General features: G+C 44.2%; 1 protein-coding gene across 6 annotated transcripts in view; it reads left to right on the top strand.

Annotated features, from left to right (window-relative positions):
• The window catches only part of INTS6 (integrator complex subunit 6), a 108,274-nt gene that overhangs the window by 47,681 nt on the left and 45,557 nt on the right, over positions 1–15,036 (top strand). For all 6 annotated transcript variants that reach the window (XM_030564390.1, XM_030564399.1, XM_030564383.1 and 3 more), the window contains 3 exons: positions 4,576–4,759; positions 7,421–7,546; positions 8,418–8,572. In XM_030564390.1, the coding sequence (XP_030420250.1) occupies positions 4,576–4,759; positions 7,421–7,546; positions 8,418–8,572 (465 nt within the window). The remainder of the gene's footprint in view (positions 1–4,575; positions 4,760–7,420; positions 7,547–8,417; positions 8,573–15,036) is intronic.

Raw genomic sequence — 15,036 nt, forward strand, 5'->3', positions numbered from 1 at the left:
CTCCCATTCGGCCTGTCCACGGCCCCGAGGGTGTTTACAAAATGCATGGCAGTTGTCGTGGCGCATCTTCGGCGCAACCGTATCCACGTGTTCCCTTATCTGGACGACTGGTTGATTCGGGGCACGTCGGAACAGCAGGTCAGCAGCCATGTCCGCCTGATCACCGCCATATTTGCAAGTCTGGGCCTCTTGATAAACACAGACAAGTCCACTCTGAGGCCCACGCAGAAGGTGGAATTTATCGGGGCGGTCTTGGATGCCACTGTGGGCAGGGCCTCGCTACCTCTGCAACAGTTCCAGACCATGGCGGCGATCGTTCAACGTTTGCGGTCAGCCCCGTTGACGTCAGTGAGGACATGTCTAACCCTGTTAGGCCACATGGCGGCGTGCACTTTTGTGACCGGCTACGCTCGGCTCCACATGAGGCCTCTCCAGCTGTGGCTTATCAGCCGTTACAGGCCGCAAAGGCATCCTTTAGACATGTTAGTCACAATTCCCCAGAAGGTCTTAGATTCTCTCGGCTGGTGGTTGGACCAGTCCGTATTATGTGCGGGTCTTCCCTTTCACCCCTCTCAGCCATCGGTATCCCTGACAACGGATGCCTCAGATCTGGGCTGGGGGGCCCACCTAGGGACCCTGCGGACACAGGGCCTGTGGTCCCAGGAGGAGGTGGGGCTCCACATCAACATACGGGAGTTGAGAGCGGTCCGCCTTGCTTGTCAAGCGTTTTGTCATCAGCTTCAGGGTCGTTGTGTCGCCGTGTTTACGGACAACACGACGACGATGTACTATATCAACAAGCAGGGCGGCACCAGGTCCTCCTCCCTGTGCCACGAGGCGATACGTCTCTGGGACTTTTGCGTAGCCCACTCCATTCACCTCAGGGCTTCCTTCCTCCCTGGAGTACGGAACACTCTGGCAGATCGATTGAGCAGATCCTTCCTGTCACACGAGTGGTCCCTTCGCCCGGATGTCGCTCTCTCCATTTTCCGGAGGTGGGGTTATCCCCGGGTGGACCTCTTCGCGTCCAAGGGGAACAGGAAGTGCCCAGCGTTCTGCTCCTTTCAGGGCAGGGAGCCGGGGTCGATAGCGGATGCCTTCCTCATCCAGTGGTCGACCCACCTATACTATGCATTTCCCCCGTTCCCTCTGGTCCACAAGGTCCTCCTGAAGGTGCGCAGGGACAGGGCGCTCGTGATCATGGTGGCCCCGGCGTGGCCCAGGCAGCACTGGTACACCATGCTGCTGGACTTGGCCATAGCCGACCCAGTTCCCCTGCCCCTTCATCCGGACCTGATTACCCAGGACCACGGGACCCTCTGTCACCCAGACCTGCAGTCGCTGCACCTGGCGGCCTGGCTCCTGCGTGGCTGACTGGCTCAGAGCTGCGCTGCTCTACGCCCGTGAGAGAGGTGCTCTTGAGCAGCAGGAAACCGTCCACAAGAGCCACATATTCAGCGAAATGGAAGCGCTTCTCCTGTTGGTGCGTAGAGAGAAATCTCCGCCCTATGGAAGTTTCGGTTTCCGAAATATTAGACTACGTTTTGTCCCTCAAAGGGCAAGGTCTGGCTTTATCGTCATTGCGAGTCCACCTAGCAGCTATCTCCACCTTTCACCCGGGTGTGGATGGTCGCTCCGTTTTTTCTCACCCGACGGTGTCGAGATTCCTTAAAGGGCTGGAACGTTTATTCCCTAACGTCCGTCCCCCTGCCCCAACCTGGGATCTTAACCTGGTGTTGTCCCGGCTCATGGGACCCCCCTTTGAGCCGTTAGCTACTTGCTCCCTGCTCTACCTCTCTTGGAAAACTGCCTTTCTAGTGGCTATCACCTCAGCTAGACGGGTGTCGGAGCTCCGAGCTCTGGTGGTAGACCCTCCATATACGGTCTTCCACAAGGATAAGGTGCAGCTGAGGCCACACCCTGCTTTTCTGCCCAAGGTGGTCTCAGCCTTTCATATCAACCAAGAGATTTTCCTTCCGGTTTTTTTTCCCAAAACCTCACTCCTCAGGCAGGGAGCAGCAGCTCCACTCGCTGGATGTCCGTAGGGCTCTCGCGTTCTACATAGAGAGGACTAAGCCCTTCCGAAAATCCCCCCAACTTTTCGTGGCGGTAGCAGATCGTATGAAAGGTCTTCCTATCTCCTCCCAGAGGATATCCTCTTGGGTTACGTCCTGTATCAGGACTTGTTATGACTTGGCCCATGTCCCTGCGGGCCGTGTGACTGCGCATTCTACCAGGGCGCAGGCGTCGTCGCTGGCTTTCCTAACCCGTGTGCCCATCCAGGAAATTTGTCGGGCAGCGACCTGGTCATCGGTCCACACCTTTGCTTCCCACTACGCCCTGGTCCAGCAGTCGAGGGAGGATGCGGCCTTCGGAACTGCAGTGCTCCGGGCCGCGACTTCTCACTCCGACCCCACCGCCTAGGTATGGCTTGGGAGTCACCTAACTGGAATGGATGTGAGCAATCACTCGAAGAAGAAAAGACGGTTACTCACCTTTGTAACTGTTGTTCTTCGAGATGTGTTGCTCACATCCATTCCACACCCGCCCTCCTTCCCCACTGTCGGAGTAACCGGCAAGAAGGAACTGAGGAGCGGGCGGGCCGGCGGGGGTATATATAGAGCGCCATGGTGGCGCCACTCTGGGGGGCGACCTGCCGGCCCACTGGAGTTGCTAGGGTAAAAAAGTTTCCGACGAACGTGCACGCGCGGCGCGCACACCTAACTGGAATGGATGTGAGCAACACATCTCGAAGAACAACAGTTACAAAGGTGAGTAACCGTCTTTTCTTCTTCGAGATGTGTTGCTCATATCCATTCCACACCCGCCCTCCTTCCCCACTGTCGGAGTAGCCGGCAAGAAGGAACTGAGGAGCGGGTGGGCCGGCAGGAGTATATATGGAGCGCCATGGTGGCGCCACTCTAGGGGGCGACCTGCCGGCCCACTGAGTTGCTAGGGTAAAAGTTTTCCGACGAATGTGCACGCGCGGCGCGTACACCTAACTGGAATGGATATGAGCAACACATCTCGAAGAACAACAGTTACAAAGGTGAGTAACCGTCTTATATATTGGGTATCTGGATGTCTGGAGAACCCTGGCCTTCTACCTGGACAGGACAAAGGCCTTTAGGAACTCCCCTAGGCTTTTGCTCTGCATGGTGGAAAGTTCCAAGGGCTCAGCAATATCAGCCCAAAGACTTTCCAAGTGGGTCTTGAGCTGTATCAGACTTTGTTACGAAGTTCGTCATATGATCCCTCCAGATGCCATTAATACACACTCAACAAGGTCAGTCTCATCTGTTGCCTTCTTCAAGGGTGTCATTATCTCAAATCTGGAGAGCGGCAACATGAGCACAAGAAAAGACAGCACATATGTGGGCCCAAAGGACACTGCTACAAAAATTCTCCCATTATCAGCACAGGGATGCAAGCATACCTACAGTGGAGCACCCATGGGGGGGGGGGAACATTTTGAGCCATTGTTACTGCAAAAGGTGAGTAACTTCTTTGTCCTTTGTTCAGACAATGAAAATAAAATGGGGAAGACGTGTTGTACTGTGTATTCTTGGTTGGCATTGTTAGCAGTTTAAAAGTTCTTCATAGTTCTCTTCAGATGTTATGAGTCAACAGCATGCAGTAGGAAGGTATTTTTCCCTGTATGGATGCTTGTTAGACATTATGATGTCCTTGGGTGAACATGCAATGTCATCTTACCTTAATATTAATTTTAATCTTCTTATTTTTCTCTTCTTGCACCATATTGTGCTGGACCTAAAAGTTAAAATCTGTCTGTAGTATATCCAAAGTGAAGTGTTTCAATCATTTCTTTAAATTGCTCATTGTATGCTACATTAAAGATGATATTGTCATAAAAATTGCAATTCTTATCAAGTTAAGTCTTTGACTCTTAGTTCTTATGGTGTAATCACCAAATGAACCCCAGAAGTTGTCAAAGGATAAAGATAAGCAGGAACTACTCTTCAGTTAAGCTGCTATGCAAGCTGGAAGGCCTGTAACAGACTTAATTTATCATTAGTGCTAGGTTCTAATAATGATGGCACTGAAATGTTTCTTTTGCAGGATCATCATACCCACCAATATTCTGGTCTTCCATTTAGTTGATCGTTTCATTCATTGGTACATTTTATCTTGAAGATGAATGCAGAGAAACAGACTTTCTGAAATGAGCCTGGATCCTTTCAGTGCTTACCAAAAACAAACTTCAATTTAGTGTGCTTTAGGCAAATGAGATCTTAATATTGCTGTGGAAAAAACATTTCAGAAATATAGTTCTGCTTGCAGAAATTCTCAATAAAACAAGCTTAAAGAACTTTAAAGTAAACGTACATCTTCAGAACGTCATATTGCTGTGAAATGAGTTTATGTACAGTGCTGACTTAATTATGGATCTCCCATATTTATTTATATATAAAATATCTGATCTTTGTTATAATATAAGTGTCTCTGGGTTACATATCCATTTGGTTGACTTGTACAATAAATTGCAGTCATGTAGCTACTTGATTTTGAATGCACTGTTTTGTGAAGAAAAAGTTTACATATTTTTCTTTTCAGCTCCATTTACCTCTCAATTCTCCTTTACCTGGAAGTGAATTGACTAAGGAACCTTTTCGCTGGGATCAGAGACTATTTGCTTTAGTTCTGCGTTTGCCTGGCATCACGACTCCAGAATCAGAGCAGATAGCAGGTGTGCCCGTTGATGACTCAGCAATTACACCTATGTGTGAAGTCACAGGAGGTGAGTGCCATAGCTTCACTTAACAAAGTAGATCTTTCAGAAAAGTGATTTAGCATATAGCTCAGTTGTATTAGATAGTATTTGAAAATTTCTGACTCCTTGGTTTAATCTCTTTAAAACTCTAGGCACAACAAGGCTACATATTACAGCTCTCTTAGGACACAAGTAGTAAATTTACAAATAAATTCATCTTAATAGTCTTGAAAGGATGTGCATTTGCTTTCTTCAGCAGTTTTGAGCAGAAGGGGAAAAATATACTTTGTGTTTTAGGCACTCATCCAGAAGTCTTAAGAATCATGATATCTGCTCGATAGTGAGATAGTGTTCAGTTTGCTGGCATGGGACATGCCAGCATTTGAAGGCCATGGAATGTGTTTTCTTTTGAGAACTTATAAATATTTCTTAAATTAAAAATACTTTTGGACAAAAGTCTGTATTTTCCCTTTTCCTCCACTGTGTCTCGTGTTCTCTTGCAATCTCTCATGATTATCTGTCTCATTTAGACTGTAAACTTCGCTGGTACAGTCCAGGAGTTTTTCTCTATATAGTGCCATGAACACACACCACGTATTAAAAAATAAGAATAAATATAAAAAAAAATCCATTTGATAGTAATTGGGGTGGGAGAAGAGGGAGAAAAGGAAAGAATTTAAAGGTGTAAAAGAAACTTCAATCAGATGTGATCCCCAACTTCTCAGAATGTAAAGCAGATGCCTTAACCACTGGATTATACAGGCTTTTTGATCCTTTTAAAAGGTGTTGAAGTTTGCCACAAGGGGGAGCTCACATTCCAAGAATGCAATAGAGACCTTAAGTTAACAAGGAAATTCTTAAAATGTAAAAGGCAATAAAGTTAAAACAAAATGTTTTCAATTGTTACCTAGATGCATGCAGAACTTCATTAGTCATTTAATAGACTGTCTTGCTGCATCAATTAAGTGACATACGTTTTCTTTGTAACTTGTTTATGTATTTCTCCATAAGTACCTCAGCAAAAATCGTAAGTCAGCCCTTCTAGTTTCTTGATGAGTAAAAATGAAGAGCTAAATGTCAGCAGCTTGACTAAGGGATGACTAAGAGGGGACATAAATTTAAAAATACTTGATAGGCATAATCTCCAAAGTAGAAGAGAAAATACATAGTGATACACAGAGGTATAACTAGGAATAATAAAATGAAATTATGGTAGGAAAAACATTTACAGATGTATTAAGCTGTGCAGTGTCTACCAGGGGAAGTTATGGACACACTACTGTTTTTTACGTTCATGCGTGGAATGAATTTTATGTGCACCAATATGGAGAAGATGTGTGGTGGGGGTGGGGCCGAGGGGTTCAGAGTGTGTGTGTGGGGGATCAGGGCTGGGACAGAGGGTTGGGCTGTGGGGAAATGAGGGCTCTGGTCGGCAGTGTGGGCTCTGGGATTGGGCAGGGGATAAGGGGGCTCAGGGCTGGGGCAAAGGGTTGGGTGCAGGGGGTGAGGGCTCTGGGTAGGGGTGAAGCCTCTGTGGTGGGTCTGGGGATGAGGAGTTTGGGGTGCAGGCTGCCCTGGGGCTGCAGTGGGGAGAAAGGACTCCCCCAGCCCTCTCTCACCACAGCAGCTTGGGGCTGGGTGAGAGGGGCCTCTCCCTGACGGTGGCAGTTCTGGCTTGGCTGGGCCTGGCCTGGGCCCAGCCAGGGGAGGGGCTCCTCTCCCTGGCATCTCTGGCAGACCTGGGAGGGGTACCTCTCTTGGCAGCTCCAGCTGGGCTGCGGGAGGGCGCCTCTCCCCACCTGCATGGCCCTTGATAGCCTGCTGCATGGCTGCGCAGCTTACAGGGAACATAGGATGCCCCCTTGGGAAAACAGACTTAAAATATAGTGTAGGAGACAATCTTGCATTGATGTGGACTGCGTGACCTTATAAGTCTCTTTCGATTGCTATCTTGAGCATTTTAACAGAACATAGAATCATACTAGTTGTGCTATACCTTTTTAAAAGGATTCAGTGCAATGTTTAATGGTATTAGGGCAATACCTCAGGTTCCTCATTAGGATGTAATAGAAGTACTCTTTTTTTTTTTTTGGCTTTGAGATATTGATACAAAGAGCACAGCTGGGCATTATTTGTCATTTGGATCATTTCCTTACATTGACAATCACAATCCTTACTTATATTGACAGACATAATCTATGAAGACATCTTCTATTCTATAAACACAAAACTTGTTACTTTAAGTAATTGTATAGTTTGCTGATACTTTTTTTTATTTTTCTAATTACTGTGTGATTGGTTATACAGTAGTTACCAATAAGATATTTGCTAACAATAATCCACTAACATAGTATCTAAGGTGCTACACTATTTCCTTATACAGGTTACTTCAGAATGGTACATAACTGCAGCGCCTCAAATACCATCATGTGATATATATTGATATGGTGTTATCTGAATGGCCACTGCTTTATAAACAAAAATACCTGCTTGAATGGCCAATACAATTTTGAGAATGTAATAAACATGCAGTTTTAGAATACTTGTTACATTGGGAAAGGATGTAGATGTCTTAAATTAAATGCATTATAGCTAGACTTCTGTTAAATGGATTAGTCTGAAAATTTTGAAGCTGAAGGAAGAAATATAAAGAAGTAGACTTGTTCTTGAGACTTTCTTTCATCCTAGGTCGCTCGTATTGTGTGTGTTCTCCAAGAATGCTGAATCAGTGTCTTGAGTCATTGGTTCAGAAAGTGCAAAGTGGAGTAGTAATAAACTTTGAAAAATCTGGACCAGATCCTTCAGCAACTGAAGGTATTTCAAAAATTCTACATACTTTTGGTAACCAATTAGATTTACACTTGATATTCAAATTTAACAATTGCCATAACTGTACATAGTTTAATTTGGAAGAAGCACTACAGTGTTAGACACCATTGTTCCTTTCTAATGTAGTAATATGGCCACATTCTTGAGTGGATTAAATTTCTGTAGATTTACTCCTTTTTATAAATAAAAAATAAATAAAAATTAATAGAGATATCTGATCTCCTAGTACTGGAAGAGACCTTAAAAGGTTATCGAGTCCAGCCCCCTTCTTTCACTAGCAGGACCAAGTACTGGTTTTGCCCCAGATCCCTAAGTGGCCCCCTCAAGGACTGAACTCACAACCCTGGGTTTAGCAGGCCAATGCTCAAACCATTGAGCTATCCCTCCTCCTGCAGCCTATTTGTTCTAAATATGAATAACTTGCCTACTTATTCTAGAACATGTTCATGGAAAATATGAACTTTTTTCTAACCTTGAAATGTTGTACATTAAAAGTTCATTGGTGTCAGTCATATTAGAGTAATGTGTGTTAAATCTTCATGCACCAGGAAAATATTTGATTCATCTAGTATTTGTGATAAGGAAAGGAAACTTCAATTGAGTTCACAGTACATCAGGTAATAGAACTATTTTTTTTTCAGACTCTCATTCAATAAGCGTTCATCAGTGTTACTCCACTCTAAATTAGTTAGCATTTTTGCTGGTATGTACTATTGTTGTGGTTTCTAATGTACTTTTAAGGATATCCCTCTTAAGGTGTATAAAAATCCTTGCACACGCCATATAAAGTGTTTAAATAATTTGAAATACTGTATAATTAAATATAGAGTTATGGAGGTAATTTTGTTTTTTATAGATGGACAAATGGATATAGCTCGGTCTTTTGGACCCCACCCTTGGCACAGCTGTCACAAACTTATCTATGTCAGACCAAACCCTAAAACTGGAGTTCCCATAGGCCACTGGCCTGTTCCAGAATCTTTTTGGCCAGATCAAAATTCTCCAACATTGGTAAGTACTTGAAGTGAGGTGGAAGTGAGGGAAAAGTCATTTAACTGCTTCCTGTTCATGGGTTTTAAATCCTGGGCTACCTGGTTCAAATATGAGCACTGCAAAGGAAATTCAGGCTAAAGTCTGAAAGGAAATGCAGCAAACACAGCTGTTTCAACTGCTGTGAATAAGATACTGAATGGCAATTAACATACTATGTTCATTGTGGAATAATTGCGTAAGAGACATCTGCTTCTTTAAGAAACAAACTGCCTATAAGATTTTTATTACTAACATCTGAACACAATGCTATGAACATAAAAACATCTTACTTAAATGTGTCTCTTTGGAGTTTGAACAGAATTCAAACTGAGAATTTTCCCTTAGGACACAATTTAGAATGCAAACGAAGATCCTAGAACTGATGCAGATTCATCTCTTTATTTTGTTAACTATCATATTTAACCATCCAAAAGACACTATTGTTTGTGAGGGGATGGGGAAGGACCTCTGTGTAAATATCTCCTAAACTGGGAAAAGGTGAAGCTCGCGGTGTTGTTTCAGTGCATAAGTGGCAGAGTTGGCCCGTATCTCCTGTTCAGTTCAGTGCTTCTAATCTACCACAAACAGTAGAAACTTCACCTCAAAATGTAAAAAGTCTTCACTGGCAATACATTAATTTTCTTTGGGCTCTATTTAATTACGAATAAAAGGATGTACCTGTGCCAATTTGTGTTTGTAATGTAGTATTACATAACATTCAGCGTTGATTGAAAATATTACAGTTGAACTGATGGAATTTTGGGCTATTTCCTTCTTTATAAGAGGATCTTCACTGTTAGTCATTGTGCCCTACATCTAATTTATTAAAGTTTACAAACTTAAAGGTGTTCTATGCATTTGGCTTGCAGAGAACATGAAGTGCTTCAACTCAGTATAGAAAATTGAAGATTAGTGTAGTGCGTGGGAGTATTTTATTCTTAAATTTAGTTCTTATTTAGTTTTTGTATATTCATTGTCTCATTGTGCCCAGTCCAGTAAGGCGTATGCAGCCTTCTGAACTGTATGGCAGGCCAGCCTATTCTGAAGAAAAATTAATCTCCTGCAGCTGTTAAAAATAAAATGAATAAAAATACATTCACCTACCCCCAAACATTGTGCACTTGGGTATTACGGAGCTGTTTAGTGGGAGAAGAGCTCCTGCAAATGAACTCCCTGTCTCCGGTGCTCCACAACGGGCATACCCTGGATCTGTCTGCCTTTCTTCATTCACTTGAGTCAATGAGTTTAACATAGTTTTGTGAGTTACAGGCATTTTAGATTTGGTGTTGGTGAGCAGTGAGGACCTCGTAGAAGAAATGGTGGTAGGGGACAGCCTTGGTTCGAGTGATCATGAGCTGACTCAGTTCAAACTACATGGAAGGATAAACAAATGTAGATCTGGGATTAGGGTTTTTGACTTCTCGAGGGCTAATTTTAAAGAGTTAAGGAAATTAGTTAAGGAAGTGGATTGGACTGAGGAATTAGTGGATTTAAATGCGGAGGAGGCCTGGAATTACTTTAAGTCGCAGCTGCAGAGACTGTCGGAAGCCTGCATCCCGAGAAAGGGGAAAAAAACCATGGGCAAGAGTTGTAGGCCAAATTGGATGAGAGAGCAACTCAGAGAGGGGATTAGACAAAAGCAGAAAGCTTACAGGGAGTGGAAGAAAGGCAGGATCAGTAAGGAAAGCTACCTTGGTGAGGTCAGAACATGTAGGGATAAAGTGAGGAAGGCTAAAAGCCGCATTGAACTGGACCTTGCAAAGGGAATCAAAACCAATAGTAAAAGGTTCTACAGCCACATAAATAAGAAGAAAACAAAGAAAGAAGAAGTGGGGCCGCTATACACTGAGGATGGAATGGAGGTTAAGGATAACCTAGGCATGGCCCAACATCTAAACAAGTACTTTGCTTCAGTTTTTAATAAGACTAGTGAGGAACCTTGCGATGATGGAGGGATGATAAACGGGAATGTGGATATGGAAGTGGATATTACCGCAACTGAGGTAGAGGCCATACTTGAACAGCTCGATGGGATGAAATCGGAGGGCCCGGACAATCTCCATCCGAGGATATTAAAGGAACTGGCGCGTGAAATTGCGAGCCCGTTAGCGAGAATTTTTGAGCAATCGATAAACTCGGGGGTTGTGCCGTATGACTGGAGGATTGCTAATGTAGTTCCTATTTTTAAGAAAGGGAATAAAAGTGATCCGGGTAATTATAGGCCTGTTAGCTTGACGTCTGTAGTATGCAAGGTCTTGGAAAAAATTTTAAGGGAGAAAGTAGGTAAGGACATAGAGGTCAATGGTAATTGGGACGAATTGCAACACGGATTTAGTAAAGGTAGATCGCGTCAAACCAATCTGATCTCCTTCTTTGAGAAGGTGACGGATTACTTAGATAAAGGAAATGCGGTAGATATAATTTACCTAGATTTCAGTAAGGCGTTCGACACGCTTCCGCACGGGGAACTGTTAGTCAAATTGGAAAAGATGGGAATGAATATGAAAGTTGTAAGGTGGATAAGGAACTGGTTAAAGGGGAGACTCCAGAGGGTCGTATTGAAAGGTGAATTGTCAGGCTGGAAGGAGGTCACTAGTGGAATCCCTCAAGGATCGGTTTTGGGACTGATCTTATTTAACCTTTTTATTACTGACCTTGGCACAAAGAGCGGGAATGTGCTAATAAAGTTTGCGGATGACACGAAGCTGGGGGGTATTGCTAACACGGAGAAGGATAGGGATACTATTCAGGAAGATCTGAACCACCTTGTAAACTGGAATAATAGAAATAGGATGAAATACAATAGTGAAAAGTGCAAGGTTATGCATTTAGGAATTAATAATAAGAATTTTGGATATACGTTGGGGGCGCATCAGTTGGAAGTGACGGAGGAGGAGAAGGACCTTGGGGTACTGGTTGATAGCAGGATGACTATGAGTCGCCAATGTGATACGGCTGTTAAAAAAGAGAATGTGATTTTGGGATGCATCAGGCGGGGTATTTCCTGCAAGGATAAGGAGGTGTTAGTACCGTTATACAATGCGTTGGTGAGACCACATCTGGAATACTGTGTGCAGTTCTGGTGTCCCATGTTCAAGAAGGATGAATTCAAACTGGAACAGGTTCAGAGACGGGCTACAAGGATGATCCGAGGAATGGAAAAACTGCCTTATGAAAGGAGACTCAAAGAGCTTGGCTTGTTTAGCCTGGCCAAAACGAGGGCTGCGGGGGGATATGCTTGCTCTATATAAATATATCAGGGGGGTTAATGTTAGGGAGGGAGAGGAATTATTTAAGTTTAGTACTAATGTAGGCACGAGGACGAATGGGTATAAACTGGATATTAGGAAGTTTAGACTTGAAATTAGACGAAGGTTTCTAACCATTAGGGGAGTGAAGTTCTGGAACAGTCTTCCGAGGGAAGTAGTGGGGGCAAAAGACTTTCCTGGCTTTAAGACAAAGCTTGATAAGTATATGGAGGGGATGTTATGATAGGATCGTTAATTTGGGCAATTGATCTTGGATTACCACCAGATAGGTCTGCTCAATGGTCTGCGGGGAGATGTTGGATGGAATGGGAACTGAGTTACTGCAGAGAATTCCTTCTTAGGTGCTGGCTGGTGACTCTTGCCCACATGCTCAGGGTTTAGCTGATCGCCATATTTGGGGTCGGGAAGGAATTTTCCTCCAGGGCGGATTGGCAGGGACCCTGGAGGTTTTTCGCCTTCCCCTGCAGCGTGGGGCACGGGTCGCTTGCTGGTGGTTTCTCTGCAGCTTGAGGTCTTCAGATCAATTTTGAGGATTTCAATAACTCGGTCCTGGGATAGGGGTTGTTATAAAATTGGATGGGTGGGGTTCTGTGGCGTGCCTTGTGCAGGAGGTCTCAGACTAGATGATCAGATTGGTCCCTTCTGACCTATGAGTCTATGAGGCCCATGGTTCCCACACTTTCTAGTAGTGCAGCTCCCTTACAGATATTTTAAAACTTGGTGATTCCCTTCAACCAAATTAACCCCCCTCTTTTTTTAAATAAAAACTTACTTACTTGGGACAATAGAGTTCAGATGATTTTGTGACTTTATTGAACTACACACAGTTTAATTATATAATCTGATTTAATCTGGGTTTTTAAAACTAATTAGAAAATATGGATTGCTTGACATGTTTGGACACAGACTAATATTTTAGTGACAAGAAGGGGTCTGTTAAATAAAAGTTCTTCAACTATTGTACCTGCTTTTACCAATCTCACATAACATATGCATGGCATGTCTTAACCAACTGCCTCTCGGGTTTGTTCTTGCTGCCGCATGGCCTGGTCAGAACCTCCAGTGTCTGAGGCTTTCCTTTGATTCCTTCAATCTGTAAATTTTTCAAAGTTACCCATGGTGCCTTTTGTATATAGTTCCTGATAGTAAGTTTTAAATAGTTTTATAGTTTTTAGCAGTTTTGTAGTTAGATTTCCCGACTTGGGGACCTTTTCTATTCCCATACTCCCTTGTGAGTATTGGGGAGAACTTGGGACTTCAAACTGTGTCTGCCCCCATTCTGTCTTAATCAGCAACAATGACCAGCTCTGTCTGTAGTGTCTTTGGGAGGCACACATCGCGGTTAAGTGTATTACCTGCCACTCTTTCCCTAGCCATAGGCATGACATGAGGGAATTCTGGCTTAGAAAAGACCTCATGGAGAAGGCCACAAAGCTGGCGTTGGACACAGGCTGAGGCAACCCCCAAACATCAGCCTGAATTGACATAGAGCGCACTTCCTGCCAGAAGGTCTGACTGTTGCAAGACAATCCATACCCACAAATTCTGCCGTTCGGCATCTTGTCAGGAGACAGAACACTTGGGCAAGCATAAGAGCACCCTCTAATTCTGCTTCAAAGACATCCAATGCAACTTTGCCTAAATCAAGCAAATCTGCTCGTTCAAACCCTAAAGACTTTGTACATCCTGAGTCTCAGGGACATAACTCTAAAGCTCATAAATACATGGCTTTATCTATAGTGGACTCCGTATCAATCACACCCTCTCCACTGGTACTATCCAAGCAAAAAGACAGGATCCATTGGTTCCAGCATGATCAGCTTCTACCACTGAAGGTACCATCACTTTATCGCATACTGGCCACATGGTGCCTCCGTCCTCCAACCTTGACAGCATATATGGATTGGACTCATACTCCAGAGAGATCATACTTATACTACACTGGAGGATATCTTTGCTTTTTCTGAGTCAGTTTCCCTCATCATTGGGACCTCCTCTCCTGACTCTACTAGGGGATGTACTTTTAATAGAAGCCTATCTCCTCTTCTATCTGCTAGTGCTGCTTTTCTTCCACCAAAACTGTCGATTCTGCTGTTGGATCCAGACCCTTGTTTTCCCTTCCTTAGCAAAATTCAAACCTCTAGAAGAGTCGTCATCTCCTCTAAGAAACGTTAGTCCAGACAAGAGACCCAGAGCCTTCTGGTTCCAACTTTTGCCTCGACATTTCCCTCAGGACCGTTGATACCCCATGCCTTTGAGACCCCCACAACTGCCTCCTGAACCAACGTGCTGGCCATATTGGGGGACCTGGGACCTGTGTGTCAGATATAGAGAGCCCATGCTTTCTGCCAGGAAATCACCTCCCCATTCCCTTCTAAGGGAACAGTCAGAGACTTCTCCTGAGACCCCAGGGAAGAGGAAGAGTATGAAACAGTTCCATCTGTAACAAGAAAATTGCCTTCTTCATCGCCCAATGAAGCAGAAATCCTGGCATCTCTGTCCACTAAGAACAATCATAAACAGATTCATGGCAGATGAATGGCTATACTCATTCTTCAAGCTCCAGTTAAAACTAGTCTTTCCGTCTTGAGGTACATGGCTACATGTACTTATGCAACCCCATTCACCAGACTCCACCTATGTTCCCTTCAGGTCTGGCTCCAGACAGTGCATTCATCAACCAAACACAGCATGAACACCATGGTAACAATTCCTTCCAGAGTAATGTCTTCCCTGATCTGATGGAAGGATCCCTGTCAGGTATGTGTAGATGTCCCCCTCCTGAGAAACCAGAATGCATATCAACGTTCTGGAACTCCAGGCAGTCTGAGAAACTTGAGAGGATTTTCTGCAGTTCGTCAGGTCCCGCCATGTCTCAGTGTCAGATAACATGACAACCATATTTTACCTGAGTGTAGAAGCAGTCATCCCGTGGAATTGGTGTATCAAGAATTGAATCGCCATAGCAGCTTATCTTCCATGAATTCAAAATGTGTTAAAAGATACCCTCAGCAGGCCTTTTGCTATCGATCGCAAGTGAGAATTGTATAATTCGCTAGTAAACAGCATCTTTGCTCAGTGAGGAACCCCCAATCGAGATCTATTTCCTTCTCAAACAAATGAGAGATGTAGAACACACTGCTTCACAGGAGTGCTAGGACTACACTCTCAGGG

This window comes from Gopherus evgoodei, chromosome 1, assembly GCF_007399415.2.
Source record: "Gopherus evgoodei ecotype Sinaloan lineage chromosome 1, rGopEvg1_v1.p, whole genome shotgun sequence".
NCBI lineage: Eukaryota > Metazoa > Chordata > Testudines > Testudinidae > Gopherus > Gopherus evgoodei.